This window comes from Schistocerca cancellata, chromosome 11 (genome assembly GCF_023864275.1).
Source record: "Schistocerca cancellata isolate TAMUIC-IGC-003103 chromosome 11, iqSchCanc2.1, whole genome shotgun sequence".
NCBI classification, from domain to species: domain Eukaryota; kingdom Metazoa; phylum Arthropoda; class Insecta; order Orthoptera; family Acrididae; genus Schistocerca; species Schistocerca cancellata.
In genome coordinates, this window is record NC_064636.1 from 16125983 (window position 1) to 16150351 (window position 24369).

General features: G+C 42.2%; 1 protein-coding gene across 1 annotated transcript in view; it reads left to right on the forward strand.

Moving 5' to 3' along the window:
* The window catches only part of LOC126108926 (zinc finger MYND domain-containing protein 11), a 217231-nt gene that overhangs the window by 55988 nt on the left and 136874 nt on the right, over positions 1-24369 (forward strand). Inside the window, exon 2 of the mRNA XM_049914296.1 lies at positions 8333-8415. Coding sequence (XP_049770253.1) covers positions 8405-8415 — 11 coding nt within the window. The 5' untranslated portion in view covers positions 8333-8404. The remainder of the gene's footprint in view (positions 1-8332; positions 8416-24369) is intronic.

The window sequence follows — 24369 nt, forward strand, 5'->3', positions numbered from 1 at the left end:
ATCTATTCCCATGAATATGGATGAGTTAAAGCAGGCTTCGGGAATAGATATGATAGCAACCATTCGATTTTTGCAACTGTCTGGTCTTCTTGCTGATTACGTTCGATGTCGTGAGTGTGGCAAACATATACGCCTGATAGTGTGTCTGCTCGTCGTATTCAAGATTTATTCGTATGGAGGTTTAACAAGGATCGACTTTCGCACTCAATTACACACGGAGCACGGTTTGAGAAATCGAATCTGGCCTTGAGGGATGTAATAAAAACCTCATACTGTTGGTGTCTGAGGTATCCACGAATGTCGTGTGAGTGACCGTACCGTTTTAGACTGGTATTCTTGATGACTGGGTGTTGTTGTGTCATCTTCATCATCATCATTCATCCCCATTACGGTCGGAGGAAGGCAATGGCAAAAAACCTCCTCTAGAACCTTGCCTAGTATGGCGGTGCGGTCTCCCGCATCATCCCATACGCTTCTCGGAGTATGGGACCCCATCATCATTCTTTTTGTAGCAAAGTTTGGGGGTGATATACACAGTATAGGGGGCTTTTAGGGGGGATTGATATGGTCGAAATCGATGAGTCTCATTTTGGCAAAAACAAGTACAACCGGGGGTAACCTGCAGTGGGGTTATGGGTTTGGTGGGCTGTAATTTCATATCCACAGTGTGATGATGTAGTTTCTAAAGTAGTTACTAATCAAATGAAGAAAGTGTTGGTGAAATTAATTAAAGATCATGTTGCAGAAGGTTCTGTTAGTTATTTCCGATGGTTTTTCTTCATATAGGGATTCGGATATAAGGGGTTTTCAGCATCTTGTCGTAAATCATAATATGGAATTCAGATCTTCATCAATTGGAGGTTGTACCGATAGTATAGAAGGTTACTGGTCAGTCATAAAATCAGTAGTAGGCAGGGGGACATGACGCATTTCGACACTACAGAGCCATTTAGATGAATATTCGCGGAGACGTAGTGTACCCGATACATATTGCCTGTTTAAGTGTTTCCTTAAACATGTTGGGCAAATGTATCGCCCAAAATTTGTTAGTTACGTTCAGGTTGGGATGACGATAGGGGTGTAACTGATAATTAAGGAAAAGGGTTGGTTTGTTGGGGATGGTTAAAATATTTATCCATCATTCTTCATTTTCTTATGTTAGGTAACTTTCTTCTGTGGATTATTTTTTATTATTTTACTTCATTTTGTTGATGTGAACTTTTGGGTTTATATATTTATTTGTGTGTGTGTGTGTGTGTGTGTGTGTGTGTGTGTGTGTGTGTGTGTGTGTGTGGGGGGGGGGGGGGGGGATTTTTCTTGATGTCTCTCAAGGTGAGCTTTGGGTTTTGCAGAGGAGTTTGCGTATGGTAAGTTTAGTTTTTCATTTTCATGTTGTACTGAATTCGTCTATTTTGATGTATCTCTTTGTCGTATTACATTGTTCTGCGTTAAGTACGGGTTCATCAGCTGCAGTACGGAATACAAATTTTGCAGTCGTTGCTCTTTTTCCCTTACCTAGTGCTAGTAACACTAGGATTTTTTCGGTTCTATACAAGGACTACTGAAGGCAAAAAGACAGATATACGTAAAATTTGTATCCCATTCTTCAGTTGACATATATAGGTCAACTGAAGTAGAGGATACACATGTTATAAAAGTCATTATTTCCCATTCGCTGGTGCTAGTATCCTATTCTTCAATTGACCTATAGAGCTCAGCTGAAGAATGGGATACAAATTTACTGTTGTCGGGCTTTTTGTCGTCACTAGCAAGACCTATATAGGTCAACTGAAGTATGGGGTAAAAATTTTGTGTGTGTGTAGTTTCTTTCCACCTTTGCGTGGTTGAACAGTGGATGTCAATGTTACGTTCCTCGATTTCTTCATCTTTGTTAGCAGTAGTATCCTATTCTTCAGTTGACATACAGGTCAACTGAAGTATGGGATATAAATATTTTGTATGTAGGTCTTTCCGCCTTCGCTAGTAATACAGCCTACGTAAGAACAGAATGCTAGTAGTAGCAGAGGCAAAAGAATCAACACCTGCAAAATTTGTATCCTTTATAATAGGATACTAATTCTAACGAAAACGGAGAAGTCGACATACGTTAAATTTGTATCCCATACTGGAGCTAAGCTATACAGATCGACAAAAGTTTGAGAAACAATTCGTATATACATCAACTGAGATATTCCATGCTACAGTTACTGCTATCCCTTTTCTTCTTCACTTTTTAATGGAAGTACTAGAACTCAAACAAGCGATATCCTTAACATTGTGTTCGAAATATTACTGTGCGTAATATATGTCAGTCATCTGTTTCCTCTCCTGCATCCCGTTGTTCACGAACACTCGTCTTTGCTGTTAAATCTGTCTAATATATCATCTTTGGCAAACTCTGAAGTCATTGGTCAAAGCCGATGCATTGTATCCCGTTCTTCAGTAGTCCCCATAAGTGAAATTAATGTGTTTATTTGTACTCAAATAACGTGACCTAATCTTCATGAATTCCTTATTGGATGACTTGCATATTGATTCACGTGTTTCTAGGATAATATGTAAAATTGTACATTGTGGCATCTGAGTATTACATTGAAAGCTGAAACAGCCTTCGCCTGTTGCAGAAAACCTTCAGTTAGGCATGGACCATCTTAAGCAGAAACAGCATTCATGATTTTTGAAAATGAAACAGTGTACCAGTTACATATTTTTTTCTTTGAAGACTTGAACAGGGGTATACGAGACTCTATTCTCATGATCAAGTACTAATATTTACGTAGCTATTTTATGTGATATTTCGGATAATCACTCCAAAGAAATACGTCCGATTGCAGTAGACAATAACAACAATCGCACGGCTTGAGAGGCAGAACTCCACACCCATGAACATGACATAAAATATCTAGATCGGTATTTCCTTTTGATAATGAGAATAAATTTTCTAAAAGTGTCATATTAAGCATCAAAACATATGAAACTAGTGCAGTGTTTCATTATTTATATCGTGAATAACACAGTTGTAGGGATTCCAAAAACTCAAATGTGACAAAGCATGTATTTGTGTCAGCCAGCTGTTGACACTAGATTGTTGATGTCACACAGACGTACGCTTCTGCCGCTCTTGCCTGCTGTATGACATCATTGCTGAAAGCTGACGAGTGTAATACCTCCCCGATATTAATCTTGCCAAAAATGACTGGTCATGTTACAAAAGTGGAGGTAATCTGATACATTTCTAATTAAATGTAGATAATACTTTATGGACATAAATTTTGGAGTACCTACAACCATGAAAATTTAACTGTCAAGAATTAAATATTACTCTCACTCAGATTGAACATATTACTGACATCAGCAAAAGCAGTAAACAAGGCCACACAGTGCCTTGGAATACCATAGTATGGTGAATACTGAAGTGTAAATAAATACCGTGCAACATCTTTATGTCAGAGTCACTGTTTTTGTACGGTCTAAAGACTTCGCAAGTGAAAACCCATCTACACGCTTCTTGTTGATGCAGCCTTCTGACTTACTGGCAGACACTATACAGGGTGCATATTTTACTAGGACATTCCAATAAAGAGGACAAATTTAGATACATAAATTGAATGAACATGCAGAATGCAGGAGTGACACTAACACGGCAGATATACACTTGTGATCATAAATTAAAGATAATGCTGGTACGTGGTGAAACAACGCTCCGGTGGGCGGTTTGTGGGTTTAAATAATCTCGGGGTATGACGATGCACCTGCGGTCATCACACGGTGGTGCTGGAAGCAATCCACATAGGCAGAGGTGTGTCGGTGCACGTCAGAGTACGGTGCAGCGAGTAAATGTGCAGACATTTTCAGACGTGCTAATGGTGACAGTGTGTTGAAAATGGCTCAAAGAACACATATTGATGACGTTACGAGGGGTAGAATACTAGGGCGACTGGAGGCTGGTCAGACGCAGCAGGTCGTAGCACGTGCCCTCCGTGTGCCACAAAGTGTGATCTCAAGATTACGTCAATGATTCCAGCAGACAGGAAACATGTCCAGGCGCTACAGTACGGGACGTCCACAGTGTACAACACCACAAGAAGACCGATATCTCACCATCAGTGACCGCAGACGGCCGTGGAGTACTGCAGGTAGCCTCGCTCGGAACCTTACCACAGCCACTGGAACAGTTGTCTCCAGACAACAGTCTACAGACGACAGAACAGACACGGTTTATTCGCCCGGAGACCTGCAAGGTGCATTCCACTGACCCGTGATCACAGGAGAGCCCGTAAAGCCTGGTGTCAAGAACACAGTACACGGTCATTGGAACAGTGGTCCCAGGTTATGTTCACGGATGAGTCCAGGTTTAGTCTGAACAGTGATTATTGCCGGATTTTCACCAGGAACCAGATACCGACCTCTTAATGTCCTTGAAAGGCACCTATATGGAGGTCGTGGTTTGATGGTGTGGGGTGGGATTATGATTGGTGCACGTACACCCCTACATGTGTTTGACAGAGGAACTGTAACCGGTTAGGTGTATCAGGACGTCATTTTGCACCAGTATGTCTGCCTTTTCAGAGGTGCAGTGAGTCCAAACTTCCTCCTGATGGATAATAACGCACTGCCCCACCGAGCTGCCAACGTGGAGGAGTACCTCGAAACAGAAGATATCAGGCGAATGGAGTGGCCTGCCTGTTCTCCAGACCTAAACCCCATCAAGCCCGTCTGGGTTGCTCTGTCGACGTATCGCTACACGTCTTCAAATCTCTATGACACTTCAGTAGTTCCGGCAGGCACTGGTGCAAGAATGGGAGGCTATACTCCAGCAGCTGCTCGACCATCTGATCCGGAGTATGCCAACCCGTTGTGCGGCCTGTGTTCGTTTGCACGATGATAATATCCCGTATTGATGTCGGGGTACATGCGCAGGAAGCAGCGGCGTTTTGTTGCACATGTGTTTTGGGACGGTTTTCTCAACTTATCACCAATACCGTGGACTTAGACCTGTGTCGTGTGTGTTCCCTATGTGCCTATGCTATTAGTGACAGTTTTGTGTAGTGGCACATTGTGTGGCACCACATTCTGCAATTACCTTCAATTTATGAGCATGAGTGTACATTTATATGTAGCAAAATATGAAAAAAACAAACTAAAAGAACTCTGTATCACTGCAAATAGCTGTGGTACACATAAATGGTACAGGAATGAAGGCAGTGGAAAAGATAGAGCATTCACATAAATAGTTTTTTTTTTTTCTTTGGAAAGTTATTTGTTTGTTGTTGTGGTCTTCAGTCCTGAGACTGGTTTGATGCAGCTCTCCTTGCTACTCCATCCTGTGTAAGCTTCTTCATCTCCCAGTACCTACTGCAACCTACATCCTTCTGAATCTGCTTAGTGTATTCATCTCTTGGTCTCCCTCTACGATTTTTACCCTCCACGCTGCCCTCCAATACTAAATTGGTGATCCCTTGATGCCTCAGAACATGTCCTACCAACCGATCCCTTCTTCTGGTCAAGTTATTCAATGAAAGAAATTAATTTTGGTTTTAGATTTTGAGATTACTGGAAGTATTATTTAATATGGGTGGGATTTGATTTATGTCACAAAGGTACAACAGGGAGAAGTAGCAAGATTTAATTACAGCACAAATGATAAAATTATTAAAACAACATTTCTGACATTAATTTGTGAGAGAAGTGCTTCCCAACATTTATAGTGTGTGGTGAATAATCACCTAGCTGCTGTAGTCAGTCTGTTGACAACAGTGGCAGCCCATAAATGAGTAGGGTAAACTGCTTAATAGTAGGTTGATGCGTTATGGTATTTCCTGTTGCTTTGGGTTTATTTACCGATTGTCATTATTTTTATTTGTAGTTCATTGTTGCTATTTGAGTTTACATATTGTCAGTTTGGAGATATTGTCAGCAGCTCTTGCCGGCCGAAGTAGCCGAGCGGTTCTAGGCACTACAGTCTGTAACCGCGCGACCTGTATGGTCGCAGGTTCGAATCCTGCCTCGGGCACGGATGTGTGTGATGTCCTTAGGTTAGTTAGGTTTAAGTAGTTCTAAGTTCTAGGGGACTGATAGCCTTTAGAAGTTAAGTCCCATAGTGCTCAGAGCCATTTTCTGCAGCTCTCTGTCTAGTGGCTAGCGTTCCTGCCTCTGGATAATTGGGTCCCAGTTCCCGGCCAGGTTGGAGATTTTCTCTGCCCGGGGATGGGGTGTTTGTGTTGTCCTCATCTTTTCATCATTTGTGACAGAGGCTACAGTGGATTGTATAAAAATTGGAGTATGTAAAAACTGGGATTTTGTGCAGGTGCTGTTGACTGCGGAGTTCAGTGCCCTGCAGACCGTACATCATCATTGTGGAGATAGTGAGTGGAGCTGTGAACACTAGAAAAGTGAGTGACAAGTGGAGAAATCTGAACATTTCTGATGTACTCTTCTGTTTGAGTGCAGTGGAGGCCGCCATAAATGTTTGCACCACATATGCCATTGGACACAGCAAAGCAAGAAAATGGTTTTCTTGTTTTAAGGACTTTTGTTTTGGCAAACCTTCAGGGTTTCATGAACATTGTTTAAACACCTCAGTCCACAATAATCGACTTGGGTGTACCTGATGAACTGTGTCATTCCACCGTCACGCGGCATTTGCGTGCGATAGGAGGGGTTCAAAAATTGAATGTACGGATAGCACATGCTCTAAGCATAAACCGTAAAGATTAGTGGGTGGGTAGCCATATGTGCATCTCTGTTTGCTTGTCACCGATTGGCTCACGAACAACGCTGACCATTCCTATTGTTTATCGTTTCTGGTGATGAGAAGTGGTGCCTTTTTGCTAATAATAAGGAAAGGAAAGTAATGGTTGAGCCCAAACAAAGCAGCAACTCCACGTACAGAGACCTGTACGCATGCGCAAAAGATAATGTTATGCGTCTGGTGGAACAGCGATGGTGTGCTGTACTAAGAAATGCTTCCTCCGAGGTGTAACCGTCACTGCTGACATTTATTGTCAACAACTGAGATGTCTTTGCAGATGCATTCCAAGAACAATGACCAGGAAGACTGCGTTAAGTATCGCTACTCCCACCCGCATTCTGCTAGACTGACAAAAAGTATACTCTAGTTTGGTTGGGAAATCATTCTGCACCCACTTTATTCACCTGATCTTTCATCCTCAGATTTTCACTTTTTCCACTTCCTGTTCTATAACCTTCAAAGAGCTTCCTTTCGGTATGAAAAAGCGCTCTGAACATGCCTCAATGTGTTCTTCGCCTCAACCACTTGACTTCTACAGTCCTGGGATTGAGAAATTAGCACAGTATTGGCAGACTGTTGTGGCGTACCAGCCCAGTAGAAAGCATTCGACTCGGTATAATTATCTCTTCACTGTCCCTGATGGGAGACTGTCACCTCACAGTTTGTCACAATAATTTGTGAAGGAGGCAGTCTAATCTGTGTGTTCAATAAGTTCACTGTCGCAAAAGAAACATCTGCTTGGCACACAGGTTACTGGACTGTCCACATGGTGTACTTTTCAAGTCCACTTTGTAAGGTCACAGTCCATGATGTGATAGTACTATAATAAATTTCTATTTTAAATTTGCTGTCCATGATATGCGTTGAAACAATTCGGGTTGTACACAGAGTACTGTGTTCACACTCTTTAAGTGTAATTACTATTTTATTGTATTATATTCTTAGAAAAGTTTTTATAACACGTGATTATAAATGGATAACTACACATCATCAGATAAAGTAACAATTACGGAAATAGCAGCTACAGAATGAATATAAGAACAAAATTACAAAACTAATGCTATTGTAAACCCATCCTAAGGAGAAAGGAAAAAAATGGTGTTATCTTGGTATCTTCACAGAAGCTAAGGCATGTCTCTAATGATCTATACTACATACTTTGCGCAGGAAACACTTTCTTCTCGGTGATTAGTTCCCACAGAATGTACTGCATAATACATTAGTGAATGCAAATGGTAAAAGTAAGCAAACTTTTTGACGTTTGATCTCCAAGATCTAATCTTATGTGTAATGCAGAAATTGCTGTACTTAGATGTTTAAGATGACGTGTAATGCGTCGGTTCCATTGCCTGGTCTTATCAGTATTAAAATCTAAGAATTTAGAGTACTTAAACAATTTAGAGTATTTGTTTCATTTCTTTACATTGTCAAATGCTGCAGTTTCCCCATTACGCTTGACTTATATACTTAGGTTTCCAGCAAAAAAATAACGAGTTTTGGGAACATATATTTGCAAATAATTTGTTTACAATAAGTTTTGTGGAATATATTGCTAACCAGTACGGTGTGGGTATTTTTCAGGTGCCGCACATTCGAGGGTGCGGCATGTGAATTTATCTTCTCTCTCCTGTGCCAGAACAGAGCCCGTACACCATGAACAAAAAGTGAGTTACCTCTGGACAGACACTTCATCTTGCACACTGAGAAATTAACATCATTTTTTCTGTGCTTCTCCTAGTTTTATGCATGTGTAACAATTAATTGCATTATTGCTTTTTTAACACAACTTTGCATTTACTCTGACATTTAAAGGAACGGTGTAGTTTGGTCATCCAGAAAGTAAATTCTAGTCATTTCCACAGACGGCAAGACTGCAGTAGTTATACAGGAATGTGTAGGCTAGTTTTTAAGAACTTTGAACAACTGTGTATGAAACAGAAAACCTTGTATGTTAATCGACCTTTAGTTGTTCTCAGAGTGACTAGCTCTTTTCTGCCTTTAGTGGTCAGCCAGACAAGTGTTCTTGGGGTGGGGTTAATTTTGGTAGTACGTAGTATTTTGTGGCGTAACTTAATTTTCATAACCCCCCACCCAAAATCATTGTTCCAATTGATTTGACACGACTCAACCTGACATGCTCTGTTGTGCCACTCTCTTCCTCTCAGAGTAGCAATCGAATAGGACGTTCTTCATTATTTAATGTAGTCGGATAGGTAAAAAATCTATTCACCGAGTCAGGGCAGGAGAACACATTTACGAAGGTTTTAAAATTTGGAAGCTTTCGGAGCCAGTGGATTTTCCTTGTATCAGAAAGTTTGAAGGGGAAGGAAGAGGGGTGAAGAAAAAGGAACGGTAAAGTTTAGGAAAAGGGGTAGAGCAGAAAGGTAAGTGCATTGTATGTGATAGAGACGGGAGGGAGTGCCGAAAAATAGTCAGCTCGGAAAATGCCGGATATACAAAACTGAAAGGAAGTAAAGAAAGGAATAGTTACTGTGAAGAAACGCTGAGACCAAAGAAATTAATGTAAATTAAGACCAGGTGGGTGGTGAGAACTAAGGACGTGATTATAATGCCAGTTCCCACCTGTGGAGTTCTGAGAAACTGGTGTCTGGGGGAAGAATCCACGTGGCACGTATCACGAAACAAGCACTGAGGTCGTGTGTGTCGTTCATAATTTTATGTAACAGCAATCTTATTGTGATAAAATTATTTAAAAGCGGTCTCGATCGCAGCCGATGTTAACTTCTGAGCGGTTTCGGCCTTTTTAATTACAGCCCGCCATCAGACTTTGCACCATCTGGATGATGGCAGTGGTGCCCTTTTCCCCCCTTTGCTTACACGGTTTATGACAAATATTTAGAGCATTAACTCATTTGTAAAGTAATCAGACATTTGAAGCTGTTCTATACTTGGGATTTCATGGAGCAAGGGGGGGGGGGGGGGCCTTGGTTTCATGTCAGGGGTTTACTGGCATTTATGTGTAACTAGCTGCAATGCCTCGCATTGCCTGGGATGTTTTATATCTGCCACACAGAGTGATTGGTCCTGTGCCTTGTTGATACTCATAGAGAATGCAAGCCACATGGGAAACTGCAATCAGTTTAAATCGACAGGCATATTTGAATTTCAGAATGTCAACAGAATGCAGTGAATGAATATGTCTTCACCTGCGGCATTAATAACAATCAGGTTCTAGGCTTCCAGTTTTGACTTTCGTATACACCTGTTTTAAACCAAAAGTTTAATAATAACAATTACATCACAGATTATGCTTTTATTGCAACACACACACACACACACACACACACACACACACACACACACACTTGCTTATGTTCTGTCAAATGTTCACTAGGAGACCTCAGATTACGAAATCTTGTGTAGACAGTGATCTTCCTCTTGTCTTGAAGGTAAAGTGTGCAATATTTCATCAAGATTGGAATAAAACTTTATTTTTGTATGGATTACAAACACTCAAACAAATGGACACTCTTCCTTATACATATAGATGAAAGGAAATGTAAATGAATTAGTGTATTTGTCAGCAACTCTTCCAAGTGTTTCACTCATCCATTCAATAAAGAAAATTAGGCCAGCCTTTAAGGTATATTGGAAACAGTCCCCAGAATGTGGCTAAGCCATTTTTCCGCAATACGCTTCCTTCCGGGAGTGACAGTTCGGCAAAGTAGACGGGAGAACTCGTGTGAAGTTTGCAAAGTAAGAGAGAGGCACTGGAAGGAGTGAAGCTGTTAGACAGGTCGTGGAAGCAAGTCGTGCACAGATAGCTCAGTCGGTAAGACCGTTATCTGCAAAAAAGTGCCGGCTTCGAGTCCCAGTCCGGCTCACACTTGTAGTCGGTCAGGATGTTTCTCTGCGAGTACCTTCTTGTACAGCTTGTATGTGTCTGACTGGAGGCTCCAGAAAAGCCTGTAGGTTGCTAAATGCTCCTTCAGATTACCATAACTTGGCCTACTCTGCCCTACTGGACGATGAATGTTAGTTCACAGTTCCCACAAAAACACGTGAAGACACCATTTAAAATTTACAGTAGGTCTCATATTTTGATAATCCTTTTAGAAGTCGAACATATTAACATTTAAGTTAAAAACGTGAATGGCAAATTAGGAAATAATCAGTAACCCCCAATTCTTTAAAGAATGAAACTCCCATGTAGAAAACAGCTTCAAACATGTGATTACTATGCGAGTGAGTTTATCTGTAAATTTTTTGCCTTTAAGCTGGTAAGTGAGAAAGTTTCGTAAAGGCTCGACATTTCGTACCGAGTTTGTTCGAAGTCGCCAAGTACACTCGTTCTCGAATGCCGGACGATAATTTGTGCTCCACCAGTCGTACTGGCCTGAGACACACTCTTTAATACTTGTCTTGCTGCATTAAACTTTTTAGTGGTATAGCTAAGACCAATAGAGGTCGATTGGGCCGTGGATTGTTTTGTCAGCCAGTGGAACTTACTTTGTGGATGACCTTCGTACCTTGCTGTATTATTGTTAGAGATATTTTCCATTTCTTGTAATACTGCTCCTGTTCTAGGATAGTTTAATTTGAGCTGTAGTATTGCAGGTAGAACTGGCAACAGCATGAGGTGATGTGGGGTAGAGTGGAGACCTGGTGTGACGGTGGCTTTAGTGCACTGCTGTTCGAGCTGTCGTTTACGGTTTGCCTTGCGCACGCACGAGGAGAGGTGGGATCAGAACCATCTGTACAGTGATTTAGGTTAGGGTCCCACTTATCGCCCTGCAGCTATTCACCACAGTGAGTCCTTGTTTGCATGTAATAGATGGGAAAAAAAAAATTGTGATTTTGCTTGATCATCTAGAGCTTTAATGTGGTGTTGTGTAATGGTCAAGATACAGTCCTCATGTGCAGATGGTTGTAGGCTTGAATCTCATCAGGTACCGTGTGTGTGTGTGTGTGTGTGTGTGTGTGTGTGTGTGTGTGTGTGAGTGTGATGGGAGTCGATTTCTGACGAAGGCCTTGTTGGCCAAAAGCTGAAGGCAGTTTCAATGAAATGTCTGTTGAGAAATGGGCAGACTTAAGAGGTGTAATCAAAAAGTAATGGGAATTTTTGTTTTTCGTTAAGAATCTGTAGTTATTCCTTGTCATTGTCAACTCTGTGCCCTTCAAAGTAATCACCCTGAGCCAACACTTTTTCCAACCTTGGAAGCACTTCTGGAATGCACCTTTCATTATGGTGTTCAGCTTCTTCAGCGATTCTGCTTTTATCCCATCAGTGGCGATGAAAATGATGTCCTTTCACAGTTCTCTGCAGCCTCGGGAATACACTCCTGGAAATTGAAATAAGAACACCGTGAATTCATTGTCCCAGGAAGGGGAAACTTTATTGACACATTCCTGGGGTCAGATACATCACATGATCACACTGACAGAACCACAGGCACATAGACACAAGCAACAGAGCATGCACAATGTCGGCACTAGTACAGTGTATATCCACCTTTCTCAGCAATGCAGGCTGCTATTCTCACATGGAGACGATCGTAGAGATGCTGGATGTAGTCCTGTGGAACGGCTTGCCATGCCATTTCCACCTGGCGCCTCAGTTGGACCAGCGTTCGTGCTGGACGTGCAGACTGCGTGAGACGACGCTTCATCCAGTCCCAAACATGCTCAATGGGGGACAGATCCGGAGATCTTGCTGGCCAGGGTAGTTGACTTACACCTTCTAGAGCACGTTGGGTGGCACGGAATACATGCGGACGTGCATTGTCCTGTTGGAACAGCAAGTTCCCTTGCCGGTCTAGGAATGGTAGAACGATGGGTTCGATGACGGTTTGGATGTACCGTGCACTATTCAGTGTCCCCTCGACGATCACCGGTGGTGTACGGCCAGTGTAGGAGATCGCTCCCCACACCATGATGCTGGGTGTTGGCCCTGTGTGCCTCGGTCGTATGCAGTCCTGATTGTGGCGCTCACCTGCACGGCGCCAAACACGCATACGACCATCATTGGCACCGAGGCAGAAGCGACTCTCATCGCTGAAGACGACACGTCTCCATTCGTTCCTCCATTCACGCCTGTCGCGACTCCACTGGAGGCGGGCTGCACGATGTTGGGGTGTGAGCGGAAGACGGCCTAACGGTGTGCGGGACCGTAGCCCAGCTTCATGGAGACGGTTGCGAATGGTCCTCGCCGATACCCCAGGAGCAACAGTGTCCCTAATTTGCTGGGAAGTGGCGGTGCGGTCCCCTACGGCACTGCGTAGGATCCTACGGTCTTGGCGTGCATCCGTGCGTCGCTGCGGTCCGGTCCCAGGTCGACGGGCACGTGCACCTTCCGCCGACCACTGGCGACAACATCGATGTACTGTGGAGACCTCACGCCCCACGTGTTGAGCAATTCGGCGGTACGTCCACCCGGCCTCCCGCGTGCCCACTATACGCCCTCGCTCAAAGTCCGTCAACTGCACATACGGTTCACGTCCACGCTGTCGCGGCATGCTACCAGTGTTAAAGACTGCGATGGAGCTCCGTATGCCACGGCAAACTGGCTGACACTGACGGCGGCGGTGCACAAATGCTGCGCAGCTAGCGCCATTCGACGGCCAACACCGCGGTTCCTGGTGTGTCCGCTGTGCCGTGCGTGTGATCATTGCTTGTACAGCCCTCTCGCAGTGTCCGGAGCAAGTATGGTGGGTCTGACACACCGGTGTCAATGTGTTCTTTTTTCCATTTCCAGGAGTGTAGAAAGAAGTTGCAGGGGGCCATGTCTGACAAATAATTGGCTGGAGCAATATGATGCTTTTGTTTTATCCCAAAAAAATCATTATCGATCATTGAGGTGTGAACGGGAGCATTACCGTGATGCAATTTCCACGAGTGTGCCGGCCGCAGTGGTCGAGCGGTTCTATACACTTCAGTCGGGAACCACACGGCTACTACGGTCACCAGGTTCGAATCCTGCCTCGGGCATGGATGTGTGTGATGTCCTTAGGTTAGTTAGGTTTAAGTAGTTCTAAGTTCTAGGGGACTGATGACCTGAGATGTTAAGTCCCATAGTGCTTAGTTGAACCTATTTCCACGAGTGGTTTTGCTACTGTCCTGGTAGTTTTCTTCGGATTGCTTCACCCAGAAGGCACATAACTTCCAGATAGAATTCCTTACTGACCGTATGAGAAGAACCTTCACAGGTAATCGAACTTTTTTTTTTTTCTTCTTCTCTCTCTCTCTCTCTCTCTCTCTCTCTCTCTCTCTCTCTCTCTCTCTCCAGGTATGGCTCTTCAGGTAGTTTCCATTGGGAACTATTGCGCCTTGGTTTGATGTCATACCTATGTACCCTTGTTTTGTAACCCGTTGTAATCTTCTTTAGAAGTTGTGTGTCGTTGTCAACTTCATTCGACAATTTCTGAGTGATGTCTATGCGACTTTGATTTTGATCAAAATTCAACAGTTTTGGAACTAACTTTGCTGCTATACACGGTGAAAGGTCTGGAATGTATGTTGGATGTTCCAGTGTTTCCCTCCAAAACTGCTGCAATGTCATCTTCACCACATTTGCTGTTTGTGGGTTTACCTCATCATGCAGGAAGATAACGCCATTGCACAATTTGCCTAGGAGTTTTGACTCTATGGCTCGTCTAAGGTTCTGTAAAGTGGCTTGATAACACTGGGTATTGATGGCGGTTCCCTGTTCCAGCTGGCTTTTGTGTGATGCGATGCATGTTACGATTTTGCCACGCGTTCCATTTTTCAGACCATGCGTTTGTGATACTGAAACCTTCTTGTACACAGTTCCTTGCTGTTCTTGTTGGCGAGTTCCTACATCGAAGCCTATTAGTGTTTGCAGCCTCAATGTCTTGGTGGATTGGCATGCTTAGATTTCCCACGATGTTTTTGTAGTTACGTACAAGGGCGTCAGTACGTCGCAGGTGTGGCGGCGGGATGTGGCTTAATATTGGGAGCCATTGTGTTGGAGTGGGTTTAATTACTCCAGAAATCATCCATAGAGTGTTATGCAACTGGACATCCACCTTTTTTACATGTAGGCTGTTTAGCCAAATCGGAGCACAGTATGCGGCAGCTGAGAATACAATTGCTAAAGCAGAGGTGCGGAGAGTGGAGGCCGTTGGTCCCCAGGTAGTACCACAGAGCTTTTGAATAATGTTGTTTCTTGTCTTTAATTTTTCGGCAGTCTTTGTTAGGTGCTCTTTAAAAGATAGTGTTCTGTCCAGCGTCATGCCCAAGTACTTCAGAGTTTTATTATGCCTGAGAACGGTGTTTTCAAATCGAATGTCGAGTTCCTTCCCTGCGAGTTTGTTGTTGAGATGGAAGCAACTAACCTCTGTTTTGGAAGCATTTGGTTGAAGCGTCCATTTACGGAAATATGTATCCATTATCTTCAGGTCTTTTCGTTAGGATATCCTCAGATGCTTCAATTGTGCTACATCTTGTAGCGAGGGCCCAATCGTCAGCATACCCGAACTTCCTTGATTGTGTTTCCGGCAGGTCTGCAATATAGAGGCTTACTGACAGTGTGTTATAATCAGAAGATCCTCAGATTATCTGACTGCCAGTATGTGCTAGTTCATTTAGCGTTACCCGGGGTGCACGTGTAGTGTTATACTACGGACGTGAACTAGCTTTACACCCCCTTAAAATTCATCACTGATTGCTGTTTAATAGAAGTGCATGTTGACATCAGATGGACATCTTGTTGTACACACTGCTGCCTTCTCCAGGGTTGTAGCGTGACTCTGCAACCTGTCGGTAATTTTCTGAACGTCAAACACTACTGCCACCTACCGACTCCGTCACACAACTTTCCAAAATTTTATGGAACTTTCAAAGTTTTCACTCAAACCACCCTCGTATTGTCCTTAATTTTTCGTGGTCATTTCTGCAGGAGGGGAGGTTTGTCAGATACATCAGTCCTTATTTATTTATTTGTTTATTTATTTATTGTTCGTCTTACTCTTCCGTGCTCTTCAGTCATGTTGCCTGCAATCTGATTTCCATCGTTACATTAAGAAGGTCGATAAATGTAGGCGGCTGACTTATCCCGGCCACAGGGGCGGTGTGTATGTGCCTCTCTCCGACGGCAGTGTGAGGAGTGAGGCGGATGGAAGCATAATGTTGTGTTTTGCAGGTGTAAATTTACCGGAACAGTGGAAGAAGTCACTTACTTTTTGTAACCGCGCCTTTCATTTGGCGGCGTGGCGGTTGTCATCGGCTCGAGAGACGTTTGCACCTGCAGAACTGTGGTTTGTGTCTGGTCACACCACAAGGCTTAGTGCAAATTTTCTGGAAGAGTTGTAAGACCTTGGGCCTGCTGCTGTTTCTACAGGTAAAACCGTGAGTATCATTGACGCATTTTCTGTTTAACTGCAAACGTTCTAAAGATTAGATGGTTAATTCCAGTCTTACAGCAAAATGGAAAAAAAGAAAAGAAAAAAGGGGTATTGTCCTCGTGTGTGTGTGTGTGTGTGTGTGTGTGTGTGTGTGTGTGTGTGTGTGTCAATAAAATACGCGAAAAATCATACATAGTGTTTACATTTAACATCATACCCCGGAGAGAGACTACAGATGTGCTGAGTTAATTTTAGCAGACATAGTGCCGTGATTTGCACGGATTATTTCTAAACAAGAACGGACACTGCCTCTAGGCAGTGTATAACAGTTGCTCATGTTGACCGTGAAATACTTTTTTTTGTATGGTTACTAGTCACATTAATTTTGCTTTAATTTAATACTTTGCTATGTGTTTCAGGCATGTTCCGTGCATAATCAAGTCGTCCATTGCATGCACACAAATATACTGTCATCAGCAAAGCTAAAATTTTGTTTCTGCTCCCTGAACTTAACTTATTGTTCTGAATTCCTCCTTGGTTTCCATTATAGCATGCTCAGTATACAGAATGAATAACATGGGTATAAGCTACAACTCTGTCTCACTCCCTTCTCATCCACAGCTTTCCTTTTATGTACTTTGGCTTTTGTAATTGTAGTGCAGTTTCTGTACAAAATATCCTGTGGATTGTTATTCTGAGTTACTGGGACATTCACATAGCATTTTCAGTCAACAATATCACACAATATCTGTTGTTTTGCTGTAATTGAATCGTTAAATTTCTCAACATTTGGTCACGTAATTGTAAATGCTCTAATCGGTTGAAGCTCTGTTGTCACCAACTAGGAGTAACACGAAGCTATACCTATGTTGTAGGAGAGTTAGCCAAATTTACTAGGGTTTTCTGTATTCTGTCTGCAAACTGTTTAGCTGTTTAATGATGGAAAACGCACTTAAAGCTTTTAAGTAGCAGCAGAAAGGAATTTTATGATTGCTGGTAGTAGAAACATTCCGAAAGTTGATGCAATTATGCTCCATCGATTTGGAGCGGCAATATGTGCAATGATCGACATTATTTTCCTCTGCTCCCTGAAACGACATTAAACTTGCTCAGAACTATAGAATTGTGGAATGTTTTGCAAATAGGTCCGTATCTGATATCTGGATTGTCGACTATCAGATTCCTGTAAAATACACTTTCAGAAACTGTTACTACAGTCACGAACTATGATCCAAAGTGCAATAAAATTCTCGTCGAATCTAGTGCCTATTTCCTCATATACGGGATAGTTGGCAGGGAGCAGACAATTTGGATTGGTTCTGTGGTGCAATGGCTAACGTGACTGACTGCAGGTCAGTAGATTGTAGGTTTGAATCCTGGCGGGGTCGTAGGTTTTTAAAAGTGTTACATGATATACGAAAACAGCATTAGTGAGAATTCATTGTGGCAGTTGTTCCGATGGAGGGATAAACTACATATAGCTTCCCATTAATTTCAGTCGGAGAATTCACTTTTATGGAAAGCATTGCTAGTTGTGAAGATAACATCACGAGCCCACAATATGATGATGATGATCTGTACGCTGAGAGATATGAAGTGTGTACAATGTGCAGGTAACACAAACAGTGTGATGTTTATACTGCGGAGCTTTACGCTGTTCTCCAGGCTGTCCACTACATCCGCCGCCATCAGCGGATACAGTACGTTATCTGCTCAGATTCTCTCAGCTCTCTCCTCAGTCTCCAAGCTCTTTACCCTGTGCACCCTCTGGTCCACCGGATTCAGGACTGTCTGCGCTTGCTCCACCTGGGGGGCGTCTCGGTGGCGTTCCTCTGGCTCCCGGGACACGCTGGTATCTGTGGGAATGAGGCGGCCGATATAGCGGCCAAGGCTGCAGTCTCTCTTCCTCGGCCAGCTATTCAGTCGCTTCCCTTCACCGATCTACGGAGCGGTTTATGTCGCCAAGTTGCTCATTTATGGCATGCGCATTGGTCGGCACTTCCCCGTAATAAATTGCGGGAAGTGAAAGCCCTTCCTTGCGCTTGGACCTCTTCCTCCCGAACGCGTCGTCGGGAGGAGGTAATTTTAGCTAGACTCCGGACATCTTTTAAGCGGCGATCCTCCCCCACTCTGTCCCCACTGCTCTCAGCTGTGGACGGTAAGACACCTTTTAATTGAATGCCCCTATTTTAATCCGTTACGCTCCCGTCTACAGCTATCGCCTGATCTATCGTCGATTTTAGCAGATGACACGCGCTCAGCCGACCGCGTTCTCCAGTTTATTAGTGACAGTGAAATGACGTCAGTCATTTGAAGCTTTTTTTGGGGACAACCACCCCCTTTCTGTAGTGGATTTTTAAGCATTCTTCTCTTTTTAGTTTCTCCAATTTTCTGACTTTGTTCCCATTGCTGCTGGTTTTCAATTTCGGTTTTTTACTGTCTTAAGTCACGGGCTGGGCGCTAATGACCATAGAAGTTTTGCGCCCAAAAAAAAAAAAAAAAAAAAAAGTGTGATGTTTGTGAGTGGAAACTGACATTAGTATCTAAAGCAGACTTACATCATTTTTATGTAAGATGATAAAACTGTAAACAAAAAGTGCAACTAGCACTTTACGAAGGAAAAATAGGGTTATTTCCAATGAAGTAAAATAAAAAGTGCGTGCTCAGGTTAACTAGAAATCTGCTTGATGATGGTGTGTGTGAACTGCAATTGCAAATGTAAGTGCATGTAAACAGCAAGGAAAACTAAAGTACTATGTTTCTGATTGTTGTTATGAAGTTTTGTAAATGTAATTTGGTTTTCATATGAGAGGACTGTTGAGTCATTTACAGAAAAGTTAAAATATAATCTGGACTGGACATGAACCGGCGACCTATGGATAACTGGACTATAAACTGTAACAGTATACCCCTGTACCAATCGAGCTAGTGAATGGTACACGGAATGTTGGGTGTAGTGACAGCCAATCGTCCCAATTTTCACTGCAAGTTTAATTTTGTCGAATGATGCTGTCCTTTCTCTTGACAGTGGGAAATCGTATCTCGGAGATAAATTAACGTTGACTTCAGAGTGCAAGACTTTCGTAATTAAGTTAGGAAATTTTTTCGTTGATGTGGTGGAATTTTGCCGGTTCTGTGGAAGTGCATTTTATGTATCTTCTCATCTGTCGTAACACTTCAGAACACTTTTACATGAGTTTTTGTATATGTGTTTTTATAATGTGAAACTACATGCTATTTGTAACCCATTTTCCGAAATTTGAAATTTATAAATTCCAAAACGAGACGTCTCTGTGAATGAGCTTTATGACAGTCGGAGCAGCAAGCTAGCCAGTGATGTTACTGCCAGCACATGACTCAAATGAAGTGTTTTAGCCGGCTTCCAAATTGCTTGAATTTCATTTTATTTCTCTCTCGTTTTCTTTCCTAAAACTAAAGAGGGGAAAAAATGTTATGAGCATAAAATGACTCGTAGAATTTCAGATGATTTCCACAAAACAGTCAGACAACCTATTCCTTAGACTGCAGAGTGATTCTGTTTGTCGCAGTACACGATAATGAATTCAAATGAATTTGTCACTGGCTGCAGAAGTCTAAACAATTAAAATGCAAATTTGGTAATGAACATTCACGTTGGACTCTCCCCCTACGCCTTAGCTGTAACACAAAATATTTCTTCTACACCACAAACATCTAGACGAATAGTTTCAGCTTATTGCATATACAGTGTTAACATACACAAATTAGGTAGTATTTTATGCTGAGCTATTCTGCATGCATGATATTGTAGTCTTGTTATTTGCTTTTACTTAGTTTCTGCATGTTAGATTGTGCCTTGTAGTAGTTTTTTCACTGTGTATGCAGATGGTTAATTTGTACCTTAACATTGTGTACTAATTTATAAAGTTTATGTTTATATGTAATACATGTATTTTACTCATGTGTATTAGCTAATTTTATTACTATTTCAGTGAAAATGTGCTCATTGCTATTACTAAGGTGACTGTTGTGACAGTTGAAAATTTGCACCCGACCAAGACTAAGTATTGAGTTTCCTACTCAAAGCGAGCAGTCAGCTCAACTGTCAGGCTGTCGCAGGATGCCTCTGACTATTACTCAAGTTTCCATTGTCGCTTATATCTCTGTCTTTATGTTGGATCACAACAATTGCAGGGCAGATGGGAATATCATCATTGGGGGGAGAGATTTTGAGGACTGCGCCTTACTTCACTGCAAGAATACCTGTCACGCGAATTGTGCAGTAAAAATTTTGGGACTGCATAACAATAGTACGAGGAGGAGACTGCTGCTCAGCGCGTAGAGGAGACGTCAAATGGTAGACGGGCGCTTCGAAGAAAAAAAAAAGTGCTTAATACGCAGTGTTTCAAAGAATGACCTGATTTAAAACTCCATGTTTGCCTGTGAAAACATACCATAAACATGGGATGAATTGCAAGATACTCACAAAATCTTAAATTTTTAGCTATGCTGTGACAAATGATCTGTGCGTCCACCCGCAGCTGTTATTTTGCTCATCACTACTTCTGTGTTGTGAGGTAATGGGGAAACGAACACACTTTCCTTCACGTAGCCCGATGGAAAAAAAAAAAAAAATAAATAAATAAAAAAATCGCACAGGGTAACGTCTGGCTGTCTCGATAGCCAAGTGTGCAGGGCAGTGTTCAAATGGTTCAAATGGCTCTGAGCACTATGGGACTCAACAGCTGAGGTCATCAGTCCCCTAGAACTTAGAACTACTTAAACCTAACTAAGCTGACATCACACACATCCATGCCCCAGGCAGGATTCGAACCTGTGACCGTAGCAGTCGCGTGGTTCCAGACTGAAGCGCCTAGAACCGCTCGGCCACAGCGGCCGGCACAGGGCAGTGTGTCGGGGCCCCGTGCGCCATATCCGGTGTCGAGGCTGAGTCTCGTCAAGAAACTTACGTATGTCGTGCTGGTGTCGTGGAGATCGATGAAGTCATCGGAGTCCTTCTGAAGTTGAGGAAAGAGCCAGTTCTGCAGAATTTGAAGATAGTTCATTCCAGTCACAGTGTTCTTGTTTAAAAAGAAGGGACTGTACACTTTTCACAAGAAGTGGCACAAAAAATGTTCACTTTAGGCTTCTGGAGTCTTCATATGCCGACGCTATGTTGGTTTACTCTACTGCTAATACAAAATGTTGCTCTATCTCTGAAAATCGTAGGTGGTAAAAATTATTGTTTTCGATGTCCTCGAGCAGAGCTTTCCTAATGTCAGCCCGTTTACTTTACGACTGACCCGAAGAGCTTGCACTGTCTATAGTCTGTACGGTTTCAAGACAGTTTCAGACAGTTGTACGAGGCACTGCCAGTTCTTTGCAGTGAGTAGACTTTTGTGGACTCCGGTCAGATGTTTGCCAAATTCTTTCCGCCATGTTGTCAGAAGTGCGAGGTCGGACTGAACCCTTACCTTTGCACGGCATCCTGTCTCGTCAAATTGACGATATCGATGACGAATTTTTTGGGTGTGGGCGGATCTGTGCCGAAACGCCGACGAAAAGCACACCGGACCGAAATCACTCACTTGATTTTTGCAGACTGCTGCACACAAAACACCTTCCGTTGAGCGGATGTAATATTTCTTCTGACTGACTGCAAACTGAGAAGATGCATCGACTGTTGTCTAATGTTGATTTTATTAAACTCTAGGCCATACCCATTCAAACAACACACATTTTCTTGCCAGAATGTCCCATGTTCCGTAATTATTACCACCCAAAATGGGTCATTCTTTTTTAAACACGTTGCATTCCAAGCTGTGGAACTAAGTCCTCTCCCTCCTCCCTCCTCCCACACTCACATGGAAAAATCAGACACCCTGACCTCTCTGGGCACTAAGGCTTGACCAAGACTGTTTTCTCAGGTGAGAAGTTGTTTTTCACTGGTGTGGCTAGTGGGAGTACGGAAGGGGAGTGGCGTGGGAAGGGATAGGGATAACAAAATAAGGGTGGCCTAATGTGTGTGCATGCAGGGATGCGGTAGGGTCAGGATAAGACTGCTAGCTGCAGCATCTGAAGATTGTGTGCTGGGGAGGGGTGGGGGGGGGGGGGCAAAGGTTAGGGGAGACAAGCAGAGAAGGGGGAAGGAGTACGTAGGTGTGTTGATGGGATGGAAGGTGTGTGTAGGGCTGGAGTGGGAACAGAGGAGGATTGGTGGAAGGTAAGGACTGCCAAAAGTTGAGGCTTGGGGAGGGGGGGGGGGGGGTTTGTACAGGACTGAGGTAAGAATCCAGATGTCACAGGCTGTGAAGCAGTCTTCAAAGTCGAGCACATCGCATCGGGCAGTGTGCTCGGCAACTGGGTGGTCCACATGTGAAAGGTTAGGTTAGATTAGATTAGATTAATACTAGTTCCATGGATCATGAATACGATATTTCGTAATGATGTGGAACAAGTCAAATGTTCCAATACATGACATAATTAAGTTAATTTAACAACAAAGTTAATATAACAACTTTTTTATTTTTATTTTTTTATATAATTTTTTTTTCTTTTTTTTTCTTAATTTATATCCAAAAATTCCTCTATGGAGTAGGAGGAGTTGTCATTCAGAAATTCTTTTAATTTCTTCTTAAATACTTGTTGGTTATCTGTCAGACTTTTGATACTATTTGGTAAGTGACCAAAGACTTCAGTGGCAGTATAATTCACCCCTTTCTGTGCCAAAGTTAGATTTAATCTTGAATAGTGAAGATCATCCTTTCTCCTAGTATTGTAGTTATGCACACCGCTATTACTTTTGAATTGGGTTTGGTTGTTAATAACAAATTTCATAAGAGAGTATATATACTGAGAAGCTACTGTGAATATCCCTAGATCCTGAAATAAGTGTCTGCAGGATGATCTTGGGCGGAATTCAGCTATTATTCTGATTACACGCTTTTATGCAATAAATACTTTATTCCTCAGTGATGAATTACCCCAAAATATGATGCCATATGCAAGCAGTGAGTGAAAATAGGCGTAGTAAGCTAATTTACTAAGATGTTTATCACCAAAATTTGCAATGACCCTTATTGCATAAGTAGCTGAACTCAAACATTTCAGCAGATCATCAATGTGTTTCTTCCAATTTAATCTCTCATCAATGGACACACCAAAAAATTTAGAATATTCTACCTTAGCTATATGCTTCTGATTAAGGTCTATATTTATTAATGGCGTCATACCATTTACTGTACGGAACTGTATGTACTGTGTCTTATCAAAATTCAGTGAGAGTCTGTTTACAAGGAACCACTTAGTAATTTTCTGAAAGACATTATTGACAATTTTATCAGTTAATTCTTGTTTGTCAGGTGTGATTACTATACTTGTATCATCAGCAAAGAGAACTAACTTTGCCTCTTCATGAATATAGAATGGCAAGTCATTAATATATATTAAGAACAACAAAGGACCCAAGACCGACCCTTGTGGAACCCCATTCTTGATAGTTCCACAGTTTGAGGAATGTGCTGATCTTTGCATATTATGAGAACTGCTTATTTCAACTTTCTGCACTCTTCCAGTTAGGTACGAATTAAACCATTTGTGCACTGTCCCACTCATGCCACAATACTTGAGCTTGTCTAGCAGAATTTCATGATTTACACAATCAAAAGCCTTTGAGAGATCACAGAAAATCCCAATGGGTGGTGTTCGGTTATTCAGATCATTCAAAATTTGACTGGTGAAAGCATATATGGCATTTTCTGTTGAAAAACCTTTCTGGAAACCAAATTGACATTTTGTTAGTACTTCATTTTTACAGATATGTGAAGCTACTATTGAATACATTACTTTCTCAAAAATTTTGGATAAAGCTGTTAGAAGGGAGATTGGACGGTAATTGTTGACTTCAGATCTATCCCCTTTTTTTATGCAAAGGTATAACAATAGCATATTTCAGGCTATCCGGGAAAATGCCCTGTTCCAGAGAGCTATTACACTGGTGGCTAAGAATCTTACTTATCTGTTGAGAACAAGCTTTTAGTAGTTTGCTGGAAATGCCATCAATTCCACGTGAGTTTTTGCTTTTAAGCAAGTTTATTATTTTCCTAATTTAGGAGGGAGAAGTGGGTGAGATTTCAATTGTATCAAATTGCATAGGTATGGCCCCTTCCATTAACTGCCTAGCATCTTCTAATGAACACCTGGATCCTACTATATCCACAACATTTAGAAAATGATTATTAAAAATATTTTCAACTTCTGACTTTTTGTTCGTAAAGTTTTCATTCAGTTTGGTGGTAATACTGTCTTCCTGTGCTC